The following is a 19,981-nucleotide window of genomic DNA, read 5'->3' as shown; positions in this document are numbered from 1 at the left end:
CAAACTTATCAAGGTGATTATCTTTTCAGGGATTCCAGAGGGTCTCTCTGTGCACACTGTCTCCCTGCACACACTGTCTCTCTGTGCACACTGTCTCCCTGTGCACTGTCTCCCTGTGCACTGTCTCCCTGCACACACTGTCTCCCTGCACACACTGTCTCCCTGCACACACTGTCTCCCTGCACACACTGTCTCTCTGCGCACACTGTCTCCCTGTGCACACTGTCTCCCTGTGCACACTGTCTCTCTGTGCACACTGTCTCCCTGCACACACTGTCTCCCTGCACACACTGTCTCCCTGTGCACACTGTCTCCCTGTGCACACTGTCTCCCTGTGCACACTGTCTCCCTGTGCACACTGTCTCTCTGTGCACACTGTCTCCCTGTGCACACTGTCTCCCTGTGCACACTGTCTCCCTGTGCACAGTCATAAGCCCAAGTGTACATTTATTAGGAGGACAGGCCTTCCAACTCCGCCCAGCAATCTCCTGCAGAGAAACACAGAGTAGGGAGACATCACAACACAGAACAAAGAAACCTGTGCACTGTCTCCCTGTGCACTGTCTCCCTGTGCACACTGTCTCTCTGTGCACACTGTCTCCCTGCACACACTGTCTCCCTGCACACACTGTCTCTCTGTGCACACTGTCTCCCTGCACACACTGTCTCCCTGCACACACTGTCTCCCTGTGCACACTGTCTCCCTGTGCACACTGTCTCTCTGTGCACACTGTCTCCCTGCACACACTGTCTCCCTGCACACACTGTCTCTCTGTGCACACTGTCTCCCTGCACACACTGTCTCCCTGCACACACTGTCTCCCTGTGCACACTGTCTCCCTGTGCACACTGTCTCCCTGTGCACACTGTCTCTCTGTGCACACTGTCTCCCTGTGCACAGTCATAAGCCCAAGTGTACATTTATTAGGAGGACAGGCCTTCCAACTCCGCCCAGCAATCTCCTGCAGAGAAACACAGAGTAGGGAGACATCACAACACAGAACAAAGAAACAGTAGGGAGACATCACAACACAGAACAAAGAAACAGTAGGGAGGCATCACAACACAGAACAAAGAAACAGTAGGGAGGCATCACAACACAGAACAAAGAAACAGTAGGTAGGCATCACAGAACAAAAACAGTAGGCAGGCATCACAACACAGAACAAAGAAACAGAGTAGGGAGGCATCACAACACAGAGAACAAATAAACAGAGTAGGGAGGCATCACAACACAGAACAAAGAAACAGAGTAGGGAGGCATCACAACACAGAACAAATAAACAGAGTAGGGAGGCATCACAACACAGAGAACAAATAAACAGAGTAGGGAGGCATCACAACACAGAACAAATAAACGAGTAGGGAGGCATCACAACACGGAACAAAGAAACAGAGTAGGGAGGCATCACAACTAGGGCTGTCTTAACACTTTGATTGCCTAAGGCTAAATTCATGATATACCATCCGTTGCCAGCTCTATTTAACATGGAGAAGTTCCCCTTCTTTGCAGGGCTATAACTTTTTAAATTATATTGCTAGATTGCCATTATTAGGGCCCATTCAAGGTCCTATATGTATTGTTCATGGTGTAGCAACGTTAAACTTTTTTATTCACATATTCATACTAAAATATGGTCTAAGGTATAAGTATGTTTTCATCTCTTTCTGCAGCTTTCTCCAGAACGTGATTTATAGCCCCAAATGCATTATATTGATGATGAAATACAGTTTGATAGCAATCGGCACGATATAAAAAATTCCAACTGGACGGACTTCTGGAAGTTACTACACGTCATCTGATGTTGACCGGATGGGCGAGGGGGCGTTTATAATTCCGTGGGCAGCGTTATACCATTCATCTAATGTGGGTCATATGTTCATCAGATCAGTTAGTATCGAACACGGTAATATTACACGCTAAAACTCACCCCAGTCTCCTCGGGCTGTTGGGCGATCAGCGTGGGGTAGACAGTTTTCCATTATGGGATGTCGAAATACCCGGTCCATTTCCAGGTTGTATAATAGTATATACGTCCAAATCATCATGTTTATCGAGTTATTGGCAACGGATCGCTATGTATTGTGTCGAGCTCGAGTCCCGGGACCTATAGCGAGTGCCCGGAAGTAATATGGGTGATCACCACTTCATCCACATGACTTCCTGTTTGGCGCTTCTGCCGATCGGCCACCAGATGGCGCTCTTGAACCGCTAGAGGATTGAGAGGAGCTCAGAACTGTGTGTGAAGGCTGCAGAGGGGAAATATGATTCCGATCACAGATTTTTGAAATATTGATATTAAAGACGAGTTAGGGCGTCCTCTGCAACTTTAGCATGGCTAGGAAAGACGCCTAAACACGTTTTCGGCACTTAAAGTGTTAAATACTTCAAAGCTTCGTTCGATGGCACAAGCTTCGAACATTAAAAAATCGAAGCTAAAAAATAAATAATTAATTTTTTTTTTTTTTTTTTTTTTTTTTTTTTTATACTTCTGTGTGTGTGTGCATGGGGCCATTGGGTGGGTCCGGGGGACAAATACACTGGAGGAAAGTAACCCAGCTCAGCACTGCCCAAATTATATCATCACTATTGCCTGTTTGAAGGATATCATCCTCAAACACATATACACCACCTACACGCCTATTCTCAGTCCTTGCCCCACAATGGTGGAATGAACTACCCACCCCAGTTAGGACAGCCGAATCCCGTCCAATCTTTGGCCGTCGACTAAAGACTCACTTCTTCAACCATTATCTGAAATAAAATTTAAAAAAATTAAATTAAAAAAATCTAACCCTAACTAACCTTACTGTCATGCACTTGTCCTTATAAACTAACCTACACTGTAACACGCAACACTTTGATGAATATTGTTACTCAGCTGATAGAGTTGTGCCCTTCCTGATGACTTGTCGTACAGAACTTGTAAGTCGCTTTGGATAAAAGCGTCAGCTAAATGACTAAATGTAAATGTGAATGTAAATGCCTTGTAGAATTCCACACATAAGAAAGAAAGATACTGGGATGAATAAACAAAATAGGAAATAAAATGTAGAAATGCATGCAATACATAAATAAATATGAATCTCCATATATGAAATAGAACATTTAGATAAGGTGCTACTGAGATGTTTTGGTGAGTTTTGTTTTTTTGTGGAAGTAGCCCTTCTTAAAAATGCATGAACATTCACTGATAATTGGTCTGTAGTGGAGTCTACAAGGTCTACATTGCCGGACCTTGTAGACTGACATAATTCTGTGCATAGTTTAGTCTACACAGGCCATATTTCAAATAATCAAAATCTTACTTCATTCATCTTAAACATTCTTGATTTGGGGGATTGGTAGTTCCCATGAAATCTGAAGTTGTTCAAACGACAACAGCGATCCACCTTGAATTAAATCACACAGCCGTGTTGGCTGTCAGTCACGAAAGGGGCTTGTAACTGAGGGGTACAATTCCCTGACTGTATTACTAGATATGATACTTACTACCACTACCTTTGTACTTAATATTCGGCCACCCAGTACACGGCATAAATATATTATCATGAACACTCTCACGTAGATGAAACGGATCCAACACAAATGTACGAATTAGAAACAGGTCTTTATTTCCTACACAGCGATGGTGTGTAGAATAAGCACTTAATCACTTAATTACATTTATGAATTGAAATAGTATGCACTTTTATGGCAAGGAGTATTCGTCGGTATATCAATAGATAATGTCCAATCTCTGAAGGCGCAGGTGGTAAATATACGACCTGGAATAGTTAAGGAATAACAGCAATGATACTTTAATGATTATAGGCTGGATACACTAGAGGGGGTTAATCCGGTCGCTTGTAAGCCGACAGGAGTAGGAGGGGGGGGGGGGTAGAATCCAGCTGCCTCGTCCGGCCAAGGGTATCCCAGGTGAACCCACTGTAGTGCCGTTCAATGCGCCGGCGATCCTTGGACCACAGATGAAAGCAGGTGGACTCTTTGTGGGCCGGCTCTCTCCGGTCCACGGGGGAGAGATGTGGAGAGACCTCGTCTTGCAGAGCGTCTCCTCACCTTGCGTCCTCTCCAGGGGGGGGGGGTTCCAACACACGGTAGTGTCGGGGGTCTTTATCCATAGAATAATCAAAGTATCCAAAGCATAATCCGTGCCTGGGAAGGCGGGCTGTCGTCGGTAGAATAATCCGGTATACAGGTCCACTCGCTCGTCGGCTCTGGGGCTCCTCGGGTGCAGCTTCACATAGGGTCAACCACCCTGGGTAAGCAGCCAGTTCTCTGCCCGAAACGATGGGGTACTGACTACGGTAGTATTCTCACCGCACGGAGCACTATATATTAACAGACTATTATTAGCTTAATAGACTACGTCCAACTCGACGATATAGTGCCAAATATGACTATTCAAATATTAATATACACGATGTCTCAATACCGATGGTAGGCCGAACTTGGCCTTACTCCCACACGTGGCATCGCGGGGAGGCTTTACGTCTGTGACTCTATTGGAGGGTAAGAAACTGGACTGAAAAGAAAGTCCTACTTTAGTAGCGCAGTATATATACGCACTATGAACAAATAGTCCCATTAGTGGTGCGGTAGCCAAATTCCTACGCGGAACTAGGACTTGTTCGTACATGTCGAGCGGTACGTTTGAACTGGGTCTGAGGGGTATGGCAGCCTGGCACCAAGGTCTCGACCAATAGTAGAATGGAGACTATTATGGGATGTTCAGTAGGCTAGAATGGATATTCAATGCATATTGTACAAGGAATATACAAGGGATATCAGGGAATATTAGAGAATATACAAATACAATTAAATATATATACATAAATAAATATATATATTCGGTTTAATCTGGCCCTTCACAACAGCCACCCCCTGAATAGGTCCCAGACCTAATCAGTTAAACGGAGACAGATTAATCGCGTTGTCTATTTACACATAAGGGTTTGCTGTAGGGGTCAGTCAACTTCACAAAGTCATAGGGTTGTAGGGTCATGGTCATCATCGATTGTGTCTGGGAGTCGAGGCAGTTCTATGAGCCTTGCCACGGGACGGGTGTAAGTGCGACCCTGGACGAGCACTTCAGCTGCTCGGACCTTGCCGTCGGCACCGGTGATCACTTTGCTTACGCGGCCGGCCGGCCACACAGCTCTGGGCAGTGATTGATCAATAATCATGACGACTGTTCCTTCTGTCAAATTGTCTCTCTCCTTTACCCACTTCTGGCGGGTCTGTAGAGACGGTAGGTAGTGCAGTAGGAAACTGTTCCAAAACTTGTCGGCTAATACTTGGCTGTACCTCCACATTCGTCGGCCGTTCGCTTCTTCAGGCCGGTACATTGTCTGGGGTAATGTGGGATCTAGCCGCCCCATCAGGAGTGTGTTGGGGGTAACTGGGTCGATATCCGCCACATCACTGGAGACATATCCGAGGGGCTTCGAGTTAAGTACTCCCTCAATCTCCGTGAGGACTGTCATTAGGACTTCTTCCGCCACAGTCTGGGCCCCAAGTACTGCGTACAGGGCTGTCTTTATGGAGCGCACTTCTCGTTCCCAAGTGCCACCGAAGTGGGGTGCGTTTGGGGGGTTGAATTGGAAATCAACCTGTGCTGGAGCGAGGTGGGTCTTAAGTTCTGGGCCCATAGCTTGGAAGCTCTCTCTCAGCTCTCTTTCGCCGCCTTTAAAGTTTGTCCCATGATCGGACAATAGGGTAGACGGTCTTCCTTTCCGTGATATGAATCTACGGAAGGCCATAAGGAATGAGTCTGTGCTCATGGTCGGGAGAAGCTCGATGTGTATCGCTCTGGTGGTCATGCATTTGAATACAATACCCCACCGCTTCTCGGTTCCTCTTCCTTTCTTTATGTGCAGCGGGCCAAAGCAGTCCATACCCGTTGAGTGGAATGGATTGTCACCGATTCGGAGGCGACATGGAGGAAGGTCAGCCATCCTTGGTATGCTGGGCTGCGCGCGCCACTTGCGGCAGTCTAGACATGTTCGTTGGAAGCGTCGTACCGCCTCTCTTCCTTGTAGGATCCAGTAACGACGTCTGATTTCCGCGAAGACTCTTTCTGCTCCTGCGTGATGTACATCCTCATCGTATTTCTTTATAATCAGCTCTGTGACCTTGTGTCGGCTGTTCAATACGATCGGGTATTTAATGTCATCCGGTAGATTGGGGGCTCTGCGTAGGCGACCACCCACTCTGATGAGGGTGTGAGCGTCGCTCTCGGGGGCCAGGTGAATTAATCTGCTGTCGGATGGGACGGGCTTTCCTCCCTGTAGACAGGCCAATTCATCGGGGAACGAGTCTCTCTGGGCTCGCTGCAGTAGAAGCAATTCTGCTTCCTCGTAGTTAGCCGCTGACATATCAGCGGGGGACTTGCACTCCGGGTGGTACCGCAGGAATGTTCTTTGTTGTGCACTCTCTATGGACGTGCAATCGTTTATGTTAGGGTCGGTGGAGGCTACGGTGCTCAATCCACAGAACACAGACTTCTTAATTTCCACCTCCTCTGGACTTGCTTCCCTCGGGATAGGCATGGGCCACTGTCCTTCCGGGAGTCTTAGGAATGCGGGGCCGTCACTGTATTGCGACGGGTGAGGTCATCCAGGGGCATCCCCCGGGTGATGACGTCAGCTGGGTTCTGTTTTGTATCAACGTAGCGCCACTCTGTTTCTCCGGTTAACTCTTCGGTTAAGTCTTGAATCTCGGTGACTCTGACTCCCACGAAGACTTTGTACTTGCATGAGTCCGATTTGATCCAGGCGAGTACCGTCGTGGAATCTGACCACAGGATTGTTCTAGACACCGGTATGGTGAGCTCACGTTGGATGAGCGTGGCTAGGTGCGCTCCGGCTAGGGCTGCGCAGAGCTCTAGACGTGGGATAGATTGTTGCTTGCGTGGGGCTATTCTCGAGCGGGCGAGGACAAATGCTGTGTAGATCTCTCCCCCTTGGTCTTGGGCCCGCAAGTAGGCTACTGATCCGTATGCGACCTCTGAGGCGTCACTGAAGACGTGTAAGTCCATTTTACATGTCTTTGGCCTCACCTTGGGTGGGAAGTAGCTTCGGCGCATATTAACGCCTGGGAGTGAGTGGAGCTCCATCTCCCACTCTCTCCAGGTGGATGCAAGGTGTGCGGGAATGGGGTCGTCCCAGCCCTGGTCCTTGTCCCACAATGCTCGTACAATCATTTTTGCCCTGGTGGTGTACGGTAGAATACATCCTAGCGGGTCATATTGTCGGGCGAGTGTTGTGTACACACTCCGTCTGGTGGTCGGCGCCGCCGCCGGCCTTCCCTGCTCCGTAGTCAGGGGCTTGTGTCTGTAGTGAAGCGAATCTGTTTTGAATCGCCACACCAATCCCAGGGTCATCTCCTGGGCTTCTCCCGGGATTGTAGCCATCCAGGTCTCGCTGCTGGCTGCCTTGTCCTCGGAGGAGAGGCTGCGCAGTACTTGCGGATCGCTGCTGGCCCACTGCCTGAGATCAAAGCCGCCTTTGATCAATGAGGCGCGGAGTTTAATCAGGAGAGCCTCGGCTTCTTCCTGGGTTGAAAGGCTTTGTAGACAGTTGTCTACGTAGAAGCTGTTCTTTACGCTGTGTCGGACCTCTTCGTCCGCTGCTGGGTCCTCTGCTACATGTTTCTGTAGTGCAAATGTCGCACAGCAGGGGCTGCACGTCGTTCCGAAGGGGAGGACTTCCCATTGGTAGATGGCTGGGTGCTCATCTCCTGGCTTCTCTCTCCATAGGAACCGTAACAGGGGCTTGTCCGCCTCTACTAATCTCACCTGCAGGAACATTCCTTTAATGTCCCCGCTGATGGCCACCTTTTCCTGGCGGAAGCGGAGTAGAACGCCGAGTAGGGAGGGGCCGAGTGTGGGACCGGGCAGTAACTCTTTATTCAGATTTTGGGATCCGATCTGGTAGCTGCAGTTAAATACTATGCGGTCTTTACCGTTGTGATGGACCTTGTGGTGGGGCACGTACCACGATTCAGTGGTCTGGTCAGCCTCTTTAATGTCCATCTTTGTGACGTGTCCCGCTGTGATGAGCTTCTCAATCTCAGCGCGGTATACACTCTCTTGGGCGGGGTTCTTGGCTAAGCGCCGCTCCGTGTTCAGCAGGTACCGTTCTATGGCGTCTGTCTTGGCGTGGAAAGTAGGCATTCCTTCTCGCCGCAGGAGTGGCGTGGCGTATCTCAACACGCCGTTGACCGGGACTCTCTTGGTCCCTGTCTCGAGGAGGTGAATGGCGTAAATGTCATCTTTAGAGCGATGTCTTTCTTTCCATTCTTAAAGGGCATTTGTTCCAAGCTCCATAGCCGCTCTACGTGTTGCAGGAGTGCGGTTTCTCCCTCTGTGACTCGGGAGTGGAGACATCTAGTGGCTGTACTTCGGTTGAGAGATTTGGCGAGCGGGCCTTGGAGAGTCCATCCCAAACGGGTCTCGACTGCTGCAGGACAGCCTCGGGGTCCGGTATGAACCCGGTCTATCGGGACAATGAGGTCTGCATGGTCGGAGCCTATCAACAGGGTCGGCATAGCATTGTCTATGAGCGGGATCGGTAACTTGCGCAGATGTGCATATTTCTCCATCAGCTTGGCGACGGGGTATGTGTACCGCGACAGTCCTATTTCTTGGCTGGTGAAAGCGTCTGCAATCTGGTACCGTCGCTCAGGCTGGCCGCTTGCTGCGATAGAGAATGAGACATTCTCGCCCTTTATCGTCTTCAAATCTCGTCTTATTGTCCGAATTGTCATTTGGGTTTCGCTTCCCCGCAGCCCTAGCTGGGCCGCAGCGGAGGCGAGCAGCAGGGTCTTCTCTGACCCGTCATCGAGGACGGCGTAAGTGTCCAGGACTTTATTCTGGTAGCTTAGTGTCACACGCACTACTTTTAGGAGTACTCGGGCTCCACTGCTGCTGGCGGGATCGATGTACATGACGCTCGCTTTGCGGCTGGATGGTGCAGGTGAAGGGCGCCGTCTGTTACTGTCGTGAAGTATGTCCAGATGGGCTCCATCGCACTTGGTGCACCTTTTCTTTAAGCGGCATTCGGCTGCCATGTGTGAGCGCGCACAGCGAAAACAGCGCTTGTTGGACTTTATCCATTGACCTGCTTCCTCCGCGTTCAGCTTGGGGAAGGAGTCACATTGCGCTAGCCAGTGTTCTTTCTCACAGTAGGGGCACACTATCTTCCACTTCTCCGTTCTGGAGGGGGTACTGTGGCTCCTGCTGCTCGGTACTGACTCCGATTGGTGCATCACAGTCACCGATCTTCCATCATTTAGTCGTCTGGTTCCCTCTCTGGAGCCAGGGGTGCTCCGTCCGAATGTATCTAGCCGTAGGCTGCTGACTTCTCTCGCCAGGAAGTCTGCTAGATCGAGGAGGTTCGGTTCGGGGCCATTCGGGTCTCTGTGGTCCCTCTGCCGCCTAAAGCGCTCCTGACGAGCGGGCGGCAGCTTCTCCAGGATCCTTTCCACATTTGAGTTGGCGTAAAGTTCATACTTCCCCTTCTCTCTTTGCGCTCCCAACATCCCTACCAGGGACTGCACTCTGATGGACAGGTCGTCCAGTGCTCGATTGTCTATTGCTGGGGGTAAGCGGTCGATGTGTCGGATCTCCTGGATCACGTAATCCCATATGCGCCCATACCTCTGGTCCAATGCTACCAGCGCTGCTGTGTATGGGGTGGTGGAAGTCGCGTAGGCGAGCGCTATATTATGTGCGCGGGGCACCTTTAAGTGCTGCAGTAGGATGGCGTATTTGTGGCGTTCATCCAATACATCCACCAACATGGTCTCCAGACACATGCGGAGTTCTGTATACTGGGCCCGGTTCTCTTGGGTGAAGTCGGGTACCATAGGCGTGCCAATGTATGACGCTGACTGTGGATACATCGGCGAGCGTTGGGGGAGAGGCCTCCTAGGCGAGTCTCCTCCCGCTCCTTGGTATGGGCTGGTACCGGCAGTGTACCATGGCCCGCTTGTCCAGGTGCTGTTCCTCGGTGCGGGTCGTGCGTTGTGCTCACCCGTGTATAGAGTCGGGGGTCTGTAGCGCAGCTCCGCGGGAGTATATCCTGGGCTGTACCGGACCTCCTGGTCCGGTAGAGTACTGTGCTGTCTTCGGGCGCGGTTCTCCTCCTCTTCCTCTTCGTCTTCAGTTAGGTCATCCAGTGCTTGTAGTCTCTGGTTTAGCCTCTCCACAGGATATGCTGCTCCTTCCCGGTTGCTAGGTCTCGCTTGGACCGGTGGGGGGAGGTGGTCTGTGGGGGGTATAGACCTCGTCTGTTGGTCAAGTTCAGGGTTGTTTACTCGGCTAGGGGATGCCGCCCTGGAGGTGTGTCTAGACGAGTTCCTGGAGCCTCTGGCGGAGGGAGAGGGTGTTGTCCGTCTGATCAGCTGTTCTATTAGTTGCGCTTGCTGTCTGTCGCGCTCTGCGTCCCGTAGAGCACCAGCAGCTGCTCGCTGGCTGTCTGCTCGGTCTCGGGCCACATTCTCTTCCATCTGAATGCGTCTTATTTCCAGGCGTATGTGCTCTTCTTCGCTCCGTTGCTGTATCTGCAATCGATCGCGTTCACCCTGGAGTCTATCGCGTTCAGTAGAGGCTTTCAGGCTGACGAGGAATGCCTGCTGTAGGGTCCTCTCTGCCTCGCTGGGAGAAGGCGGTTGTATAGGGGAGCCTTCCCTCGGGGTACTCCTTGCGGAGCCTTGGAGCTCTATCTCCACGGTGCTCTCCCCGTCTTCTTCCGTGCCGAGTTCTCTCTCGGTAGCGTTGTATTCCTCCCGGGACTCATCGGGGACTACTTCTTCAGTACTGGCGGGGTGTGAAGTCATGTCTGGTTCCCACTGGTCCCCACCGTGAACTTGGTCAGTTACATTAGAGCCCGTAGGGGCCTCTATGGTCGGGGTAGTCTGGGCGTTGGGGTTAGACATACTTTTACTTTCTAGTTTTACCGCGTTTACTGTTAGTAGAAGACTAGGTTGTTGACTGACAGCGTAAGCCTCTAAGTACTGAGGGAGCCGTCGTTCGCGCTGCGGGCGTTGGTTAGGAGGATCGTTTCGTGGAGTGTTCATCATAGGCCATTTCAATATTAATAACACTATATTAATATTACACTAATTACCATCCGGCTCGAAGGACCAATTGTAACTGAGGGGTACAATTCCCTGACTGTATTACTAGATATGATACTTACTACCACTACCTTTGTACTTAATATTCGGCCACCCAGTACACGGCATAAATATATTATCATGAACACTCTCACGTAGATGAAACGGATCCAACACAAATGTACGAATTAGAAACGGGTCTTTATTTCCTACACAGCGATGGTGTGTAGAATAAGCACTTAATCACTTAATTACATTTATGAATTGAAATAGTATGCACTTTTATGGCAAGGAGTATTCGTCGGTATATCAATAGATAATGTCCAATCTCTGAAGGCGCAGGTGGTAAATATACGACCTGGAATAGTTAAGGAATAACAGCAATGATACTTTAATGATTATAGGCTGGATACACTAGAGGGGGTTAATCCGGTCGCTTGTAAGCCGACAGGAGTAGGAGGGGGGGGGGTAGAATCCAGCTGCCTCGTCCGGCCAAGGGTATCCCAGGTGAACCCACTGTAGTGCCGTTCAATGCGCCGGCGATCCTTGGACCACAGATGAAAGCAGGTGGACTCTTTGTGGGCCGGCTCTCTCCGGTCCACGGGGGAGAGATGTGGAGAGACCTCGTCTTGCAGAGCGTCTCCTCACCTTGCGTCCTCTCCAGGGGGGGGGGTTCCAACACACGGTAGTGTCGGGGGTCTTTATCCATAGAATAATCAAAGTATCCAAAGCATAATCCGTGCCTGGGAAGGCGGGCTGTCGTCGGTAGAATAATCCGGTATACAGGTCCACTCGCTCGTCGGCTCTGGGGCTCCTCGGGTGCAGCTTCACATAGGGTCAACCACCCTGGGTAAGCAGCCAGTTCTCTGCCCGAAACGATGGGGTACTGACTACGGTAGTATTCTCACCGCACGAAGCACTATATATTAACAGACTATTATTAGCTTAATAGACTACGTCCAACTCGACGATATAGTGCCAAATATGACTATTCAAATATTAATATACACGATGTCTCAATACCGATGGTAGGCCGAACTTGGCCTTACTCCCACACGTGGCATCGCGGGGAGGCTTTACGTCTGTGACTCTATTGGAGGGTAAGAAACTGGACTGAAAAGAAAGTCCTACTTTAGTAGCGCAGTATATATACGCACTATGAACAAATAGTCCCATTAGTGGTGCGGTAGCCAAATTCCTACGCGGAACTAGGACTTGTTCGTACATGTCGAGCGGTACGTTTGAACTGGGTCTGAGGGGTATGGCAGCCTGGCACCAAGGTCTCGACCAATAGTAGAATGGAGACTATTATGGGATGTTCAGTAGGCTAGAATGGATATTCAATGCATATTGTACAAGGAATATACAAGGGATATCAGGGAATATTAGAGAATATACAAATACATAAATAAATATATATATTCGGTTTAATCTGGCCCTTCACAACAGGGCTACTTAATTCATTAATCCAATCCACTTTATTTATAGAGCACATTTAAAAACAACAAAGTTTACCAAAGTGCTGTACAAGTCCCACAACATAAGATAAAAAAAAAGCCCGAAGCTTCGATTGCCAAAAAAAATCGAAGGTCAGCCCTAATCACAACACAGAAAACAAAGAAACAGAGTAGGGAGGCATCACAACACGGAACAAAGAAACGGAGTAGGGAGGCATCACAACACAGAACAAAGAAACAGAGTAGGGAGGCATCACAACACAGAACAAAAGCAAGTGAAAGCAAAAATGCTGGTTTACAGGATTGAGGGAGTCGAGAGTGAGGACGGGGTTAGGAGCTTTTGTAAACCCTGCCCACATTCTCACAGGAGCCGCCACTCATGTTGGAGCTCACAGTACCATATTATGTTTGAACATCCTAACAATGATGCCATCTCTTGGGTTTGTCCGTTCTCAAAGCATGATTGATGTACAAGGGTGTAAAGTTTTAATTCCTTCATTGTTTTCGGTTCTGTGTTTCAGGAGAAAGATACTGAAGTGGAGGAATGTGAAGCCAACTTCATGATCTTGGTCCAAACCCTGCTTAGTCAGCCTGCAGAGAGGACACGCTTCTTCAAGGTTTACTTTCTTTTTTAAGGCATTTCTCCTCTATAGTACACAGCCGAGTGTCAAGTCATATGGGAGAGAAACCATGATGTTGTGACTGCGTGACACACACCTTAGCCTTGTGCACCCCCATACTGTCCATCGACTATACTCTAGGCACCCCCATACTGTCTCCATCGACTATACTCTAGGCACCCCCATACTGTCTCCATCGACTATACTCTAGGCACCCCCATACTGAACAAACTCCGAACTCCGTTGCCTATACTCAATTTATACCTATCTACTGCCTTCACTGCCAATGACTGCCTTACACTGTCATCATAACTACCTACCTCAACCTATAGTCTACCCATATAACTATGTATGATCTGTAAGGCCACATTTTGCACACCGTAAAGTAGGGATGCTCGATATTGGCTTTTTTACCCATACCGATATACCGATATTGTCCAACTCTTAATTTCCGATACCGATATCAACCGATACCGATATATGCAGGGTTTCCCCCCCCCCCAAAAATGGAATAATTTCAGGTAATTAACATTACATATCTCTTGTTGTGGAATTAACACAACATTATGCATACTTTTGACAATAAATAAAATCAGAATTTGTTCTTACTTGCTTGCCTGGGTAAATAAAGGTTATATAAAAAAAAAATTAAACCGATACCGATATTTTCCGATATCACATTTTAATGCCGATATCGGCCGATAATATCGGACATCCCTACCGTAAAGTTATGCTCTTTATACACTTTGTCTTACGCACTTTGTCATCCATTCATCTTTGCAGGATGTGTTCCCAGTACAGTACGGCTCAACGTTTAATACAGGACTGCAGGCTCTGATTGTGGGCCTGGTGTGCAAACTAGAGAAACTGCTTCTTGTTCCCAACCTCACACAGGTAGGTACCTGGAACTGAAATACCCAGACTTCCTTCAGTCATTTCTTGTTGATTGTTGCCAAGGGAACAGTGTCAACTAATCAATTAGTTGACTAAATTTCTTTCGTCGAGGACAGCCCTAGACTCTTGATATTATTTCTTGTCATGTTCTCCCCCATCTCAGTTAGGTACCATGATCACTGCTGAGTCGTCTGTCCTGGAGGCCTGTGGACACCTGATCCCCAATCAAGACGCCATGAAGATCCTCCTCAGACACCAGACACCCAAAGGACTCCTGATGAACACATGTAAGATTATGCTTTATTTTTGTATCTTCTTTTTGTCTTGGTTTTGGTATTCTATTCATTGCTGCGTTGTGCTGTCGACAATGAGCGCTTGTATGGGCAGGTTCACTGTGTTTCATGTATCATTGTTCTGAGGTTTTTCTCTTGTTCAACCCAACTCAGTTTGCTAAAGAAGCTATATTCTTTTTCATGAAAAAGGTCCATAGTGAGTTGTTTGATTAATATGAACATTGTCTGATGCACATGGACACATCATCAGTGATGTACCCTGGGTTCATCAGACACTCTCATCCAGACAACCCAGCTGGAGTTGATCAGACACCAGCTTGTAGCATCCCTCACCCATGATGGCTCCTCTTGATTCACAGCCATTTTGAGGCCCCCTCAGAATTCTCAATGGTAGATCCTCTTGTGAGCACCAATGATGCCCAGAAGACTGTAGGCCTTGCAGAGAGTGACCTGCAAACCTCTGCAGCCTACCTCAATAGGCTCAAACCGCCCCCATCCCCACTCGCACCTCTTCCTCAGCTTATTATTCTGCCTGTACATGCTGCTCTGACTCCAAGGTAGGCCCAGTCACCTGCAGATGACCCTCCTCCCGAAGCTTTGAAAAGTTGAAAGAGCCAAAGAATCAGTGGCAGGATGCCATGCTGTTGGATCCAGGTCATAATCCTGCCTCGTGGGGGCGTGGGGGGGGCATACTTCCTCTGAATTTCACTTCCACTGACTTGACCTGCATGTACATGGCCGGGGCAAAGAGGATCACTGAAATGGTGCATCTGGTGATGATCTCTTTCTCTAAACCGATGCCAATCAGAATGGATTGTCTCAGAGGTGAATCTCAACAACTGAAACTGTTGTACTAGAATGTGGTCCCAGCATATGAGGTATGGAGCCATAGGCGTTGAGGTGAGGTCCAACCACAGTACAGCCAGGTCTCTTCTTTTCTCCCTTTCTCCCCATCAGCTGGGTGATCATCTCTGAATATTCAATGCACCCGGGATTCCTCCCTCCTGCCACCAGTCTTCTGATGCATTTAAGTGATGTAACCAGAGGGAAATGTGATAAATATGGAAAAGTATATAAATATATTTGCTAAATCATGGAATGCACTGCAACATTTTATATTGAATTATATCTAATGTTAATGGACTGTCTTGTCTCTTTGTGTTTCAGCTGTATCCGTCAATGTGGGCGACTGCGTGCTTTCTTCTCTTTCCTACTGCTTAAGTCCTCCAGGCCCACCTAACCCACCATCACAATCACCAAACCACTCTACTCTTGAAGTCCTGCCTAATCCTAACCCACCACCACAATCACCAAACCACTCTACTCCTGAAGTCCTGCCTAATCCTAACCCACCACCACAATCACCAAACCACTCTACTCCTGAAGTCCTGCCTAATCCTAACCCACCACCACAATCACCAAACCACTCTACTCCTGAAGTCCTGCCTAATCCTAACCCACCACCACAATCACCAAACCACTCTACTCCTGAAGTCCTGCCTAATCCTAACCCACCACCACAATCACCAAACCACTCTACTCCTGAAGTCCTGCCTAATCCTAACCCACCTCTAGAATCACCAAAACACTCTACTCCTGAAGTCCTGCCTAATCCTAACCCACCACCACAATCAACAAACCACTGTACTCCTGAAGTCTCACCTAATCCTAATCCACATCTAGAATCACCAGAACCGTTAGAAGTTGCCCTGAACCCATCTAGCCCAGTCTCCCTCAGCGACCCAGGTGATACAGGAGCCATGTCGGATGACTGGGACGACACCCCATCTGACGGAAGAGAGAGAGACGGTGATACAAGAGGTGACAACGTAGAGGAGAACACCAGAAGAGTGCAGAAGAGTGATACGGTAATGGTTGAGAGTAGCACTGCAGCAACGTCTGGAGTGAACATGAGTCAGCAAATTGTAGAGGTGAAAACAGGAGCACCACCAAAACCAGAACTAACGTCCATGAAGGAGCAGCCACAACAGCCTTTCAAATCAATCCCTATAAAGGTGGTCCCTGTGTCGATAAAACCCATGTCCATCTCCCAACAAAATACTACCAGTGCTGAAACTGTGGACGGTCAGCAAAAACCCCAGACCCGGCGAGTCACGCTGCACCAGTGGGTGTCACAAATTGCCAGTAATTTGCCACTTGCAGCCTTGCCACCAATTCCTGTTTTTACCGGCGCTACGAGTGCAAAAAAGAAAAAGCCAGTTAAGCCGCCACCTATCAAATTTACCTGTGAGGTTTGTGACAAGGGCTACCCCCAGCAGTCCCAGCTAAGAGATCACCAACGTATCCACTCGGGAGAGAAGCCTTTCCACTGTACAGCGTGTGATAAATCCTTTAGAACACAGGGACAACTAAACAACCATCTGAAGACCCACATCTCTTTTCCTCCTTACAGCTGCGGCCACTGTGGTCGGCGTTACCACCATAAGTGTGGTCTGCATAGACACATTCTTACGCATACCAATATGAAACCATTCCACTGCACCATCTGCAACAAGGGTTTCACCCAAGCTAGCTATTTCCGAAGACACATGGAGGTCCACTCGAGCAAGGAGAGCCATCCTTGCCAGCACTGTGGCAAAAGCTTCCCTACATTGTTCAAACTGACGAACCATGAGCACTGGCATACCAGGGAACGCCCTCACATGTGTGAGCGTTGTGGCAAGCGATTCTTTGCCCCCAGTTTGTTGAAGCGACACATGGGCTATCATACAGGGGAACGCCAATATCTGTGCTCCCTTTGTGGAAAGACCTTTGTATATGCGTTTGACTTGAAGAATCACCAGCGCAACCATGACAAAAAGACGAACAAGTTACCATGCCCCATGTGCCAGAAGACATTCTCCAGCAAGCACTGCCTGAAGATCCATTTAAGGATCCACACCAATGACAAACCCTACAAATGCCAGGAATGTGATAAATCTTTTACCCAGGTAGGAAACCTGGCGGTGCATAGGAGGAAACATAGCAGTGAGAGACCATACAGCTGCGATGAGTGTGGGAATACCTACAAGCTGGTCTCTCACCTGAAAGCCCATCGCTTGACTCATACAGGTGAGAAGCCGTGGATGTGTGCCACCTGCGGCAAGGAGTTCACTTACAAAAGTGTTCTGAGGAAACACGAGAGAATACACACAAGAGAAACTAGCGGATACCCCAGTAAAAAACGCTACAAGAGCAAGCAGATGATGGAAGCCTGATGATGATGATAGTAATAATTATTGATGTTCACAAATGCTATATGCCATGTTTTTCATGGTTACATACCAAGACTTGGCATCAAGTCTTGCTCATGCTAGCATAGGGGAGAGTGGGGTAACATAAGATAATATTTTCCTTTATTGATCCCCTTGGGGAAATTCAGGAGCCAGTGGGTTAGTTGACCCCCCCCCCCCCCCAGTATCTAGGGTAACATACATTTCAAATGTCTTATTTAATTTTTAATTTTAAGAACCTTAATTTTAAGGTTTTGGTGGAGATAATTACATTGGAAAAGTCATCAGCACATTGTTGTTCCACAACCTTTATGTTTTTAATTTCTTAACCTTTGTTTTTAATTTCTTTTCTTTTTTTGCAGTTAAAAGTGAAAATTTATGACAGATGTAATGACTCTTGTGTTTGAAGATATATAGCCTACATGTTAATGGACTACCAAGGTATGACAACATGTGAACCAATTACCCAAAGATTAGCTCTGAATTACTGTTTAGAGCAAATGTCTTCACAATGGTGGCTGTTTGGTGAAAAGAGCCAGAAGTCATGTGGTAAGTTGAAGCCTGGGATACAGGGAGGCCAAAAGGATCTGAAAGCGAGAGGAAGGTAGTTGATCATATTAAACAGTTGGCCAACGGATTTCATGATCTTACACCTAAAAAATGCAGATTGTTAAAAGTAAACTTGATGAAGACGAGACTGTTTTGAAACCAGACTAGGCAAGCCTAATTAAGCCGGACCTGACCACGACGATGCTCATGCATGCATGTTTCAATGATGGGGAGTCAGTCAGTCAATTGGGAACATTCACTATTGTAGACCGGCCATCCAGGTCTGGCAAATAGGATGATAGAATAATCTCTTATGTCCAGATTTTACTTGGAACAAGCACAAATTCACGGTAGAATATACATGTACATTCATACACACACACAAGGGGGCGTGGCTATGTGTGTGTCCTTGCCCCATGATGGAGCTTTCCACAAAGCTTAGCCATGTTGCATGAATCCATTAAGTTATGTGCCATTTTGTTAAAGGCCACTCCCCCTTTTTTTGCCAATTGGCATGAACAGTTAATCGGCGGTCAGAAGTCATATTTTCATGCCCTTTTATGCAGCAGATGCATTCTCACAATGGGTCGATGTTGTACTTCTGTCATTCTTCCTTGCTGAGAGGCCATTGTATGTACAGTAAATATTGGCTCGTCTTACCCCACTCTCCCCTGTCCCTCTAGGTGGAGAGGACATGTCCACTGAAATATAGAGGAGTCTGTCCTTGCCAGTGACCTTGCAACTGAGACACGCTTAGGTTCCATAGCAAATGTAAAGGAAGATCCCAAATATTATTTTGTGCAGGTGAGCAGTATGTAAATGAACATTTCATAATTTCATAATTTAGACAGAATAAAAGCAATGCAGAGAATAAGAAAAAGGGTAAAAGCAATGCAGGTAATAACGATACAAATATTCAGTTTTAAAACCTTTAAGGAAAGACGCGGAAAGCTTCAGACGGATCATGTAGGACTTTACTCTAATATTGTGGGTCGGTTTAATTGGGGCTAAATCTAGTCAATTATTGTAATTCCTCAGAGTAGAAACTATTTTACAAGTCGGGCCTAGAAATCAGTTTATGGTTTTGTGACATCACATCCCTTTGTTTTTATTTTGTTGGGAAAAAACATGTAAATAAGCCTAGACATAACATTCCGAATTCATTACTAATGACACATTATGTTTTGTTTTGTAATAAACTAGCTTGGGTAAAAAGAGTTGTTGGTTTTCTCCTACTTGTTCACTTGTCATGTATGCTATTGTTGGACTGAAAATGGCGCAATAAATCTCAGTCATGCTTATTGTAACAAATGTCCCTGGCAAATACTCTGGAATTGGATCACCTGTGTAACTTAAAGGTGCTATGAATTACATTTCTATGCAGAGTAATACTTTTTTATTTATGTATTATTGTTTTTGTATATAACATATATAACATCCATAGAGCTTTTAGAAAGGTATGGAATAAAAGTAGCTTTTCCCCCAAAAAATTATTGATTGATTTAATGAATGTATCATTTAAAGAATGTTGGCTGGTCCAAGATTAATGCTGCTACATTTTATTTAATTTAACCTCGTATGTCATTAAGAACTCATTCTTATTTACAATGCCGACCTGGCAAAAGGCACAGCCTTTTGAGGGATAGGAGGCAGGGGTAAAATAAATACAAAGTTCAAACGGAACAGCAGGCAGGCAGATACAGGTGCTAGTTTAGGAGCAGTTGAAAGGGTCAGTATAAATCTCTATGGTGGTATCCTTGAAAGCTGATTTGGAGATGAAATTGTCCAGTTTTAGACTTTTTTGTAAATTGTT

At 47.4% G+C, this 19,981-nt stretch overlaps 1 protein-coding gene across 1 annotated transcript in view; it reads left to right on the top strand.

Moving 5' to 3' along the window:
• The window catches only part of LOC311241565 (uncharacterized protein), a 28,821-nt gene extending 9,450 nt beyond the window's left edge, over nt 1-19,371 (top strand). The window contains exons 2-5 of the mRNA XM_084330424.1: nt 13,101-13,196; nt 13,983-14,093; nt 14,257-14,380; nt 15,554-19,371. Coding sequence (XP_084186550.1) covers nt 13,101-13,196; nt 13,983-14,093; nt 14,257-14,380; nt 15,554-17,604 — 2,382 coding nt within the window. The 3' untranslated portion in view covers nt 17,605-19,371. The remainder of the gene's footprint in view (nt 1-13,100; nt 13,197-13,982; nt 14,094-14,256; nt 14,381-15,553) is intronic.
• The last annotated feature ends 610 nt before the right edge of the window (nt 19,372-19,981 follow it).

Source organism: Notolepis coatsorum (genome assembly GCF_963971535.1).
Source record: "Notolepis coatsorum genome assembly, chromosome: 15".
Taxonomy (NCBI): Eukaryota; Metazoa; Chordata; class Actinopteri; order Aulopiformes; family Paralepididae; genus Notolepis; species Notolepis coatsorum.
The sequence above is the reverse complement of the archived record's forward strand: the minus strand, read 5'-3'. Positions and strand labels throughout refer to the sequence as shown.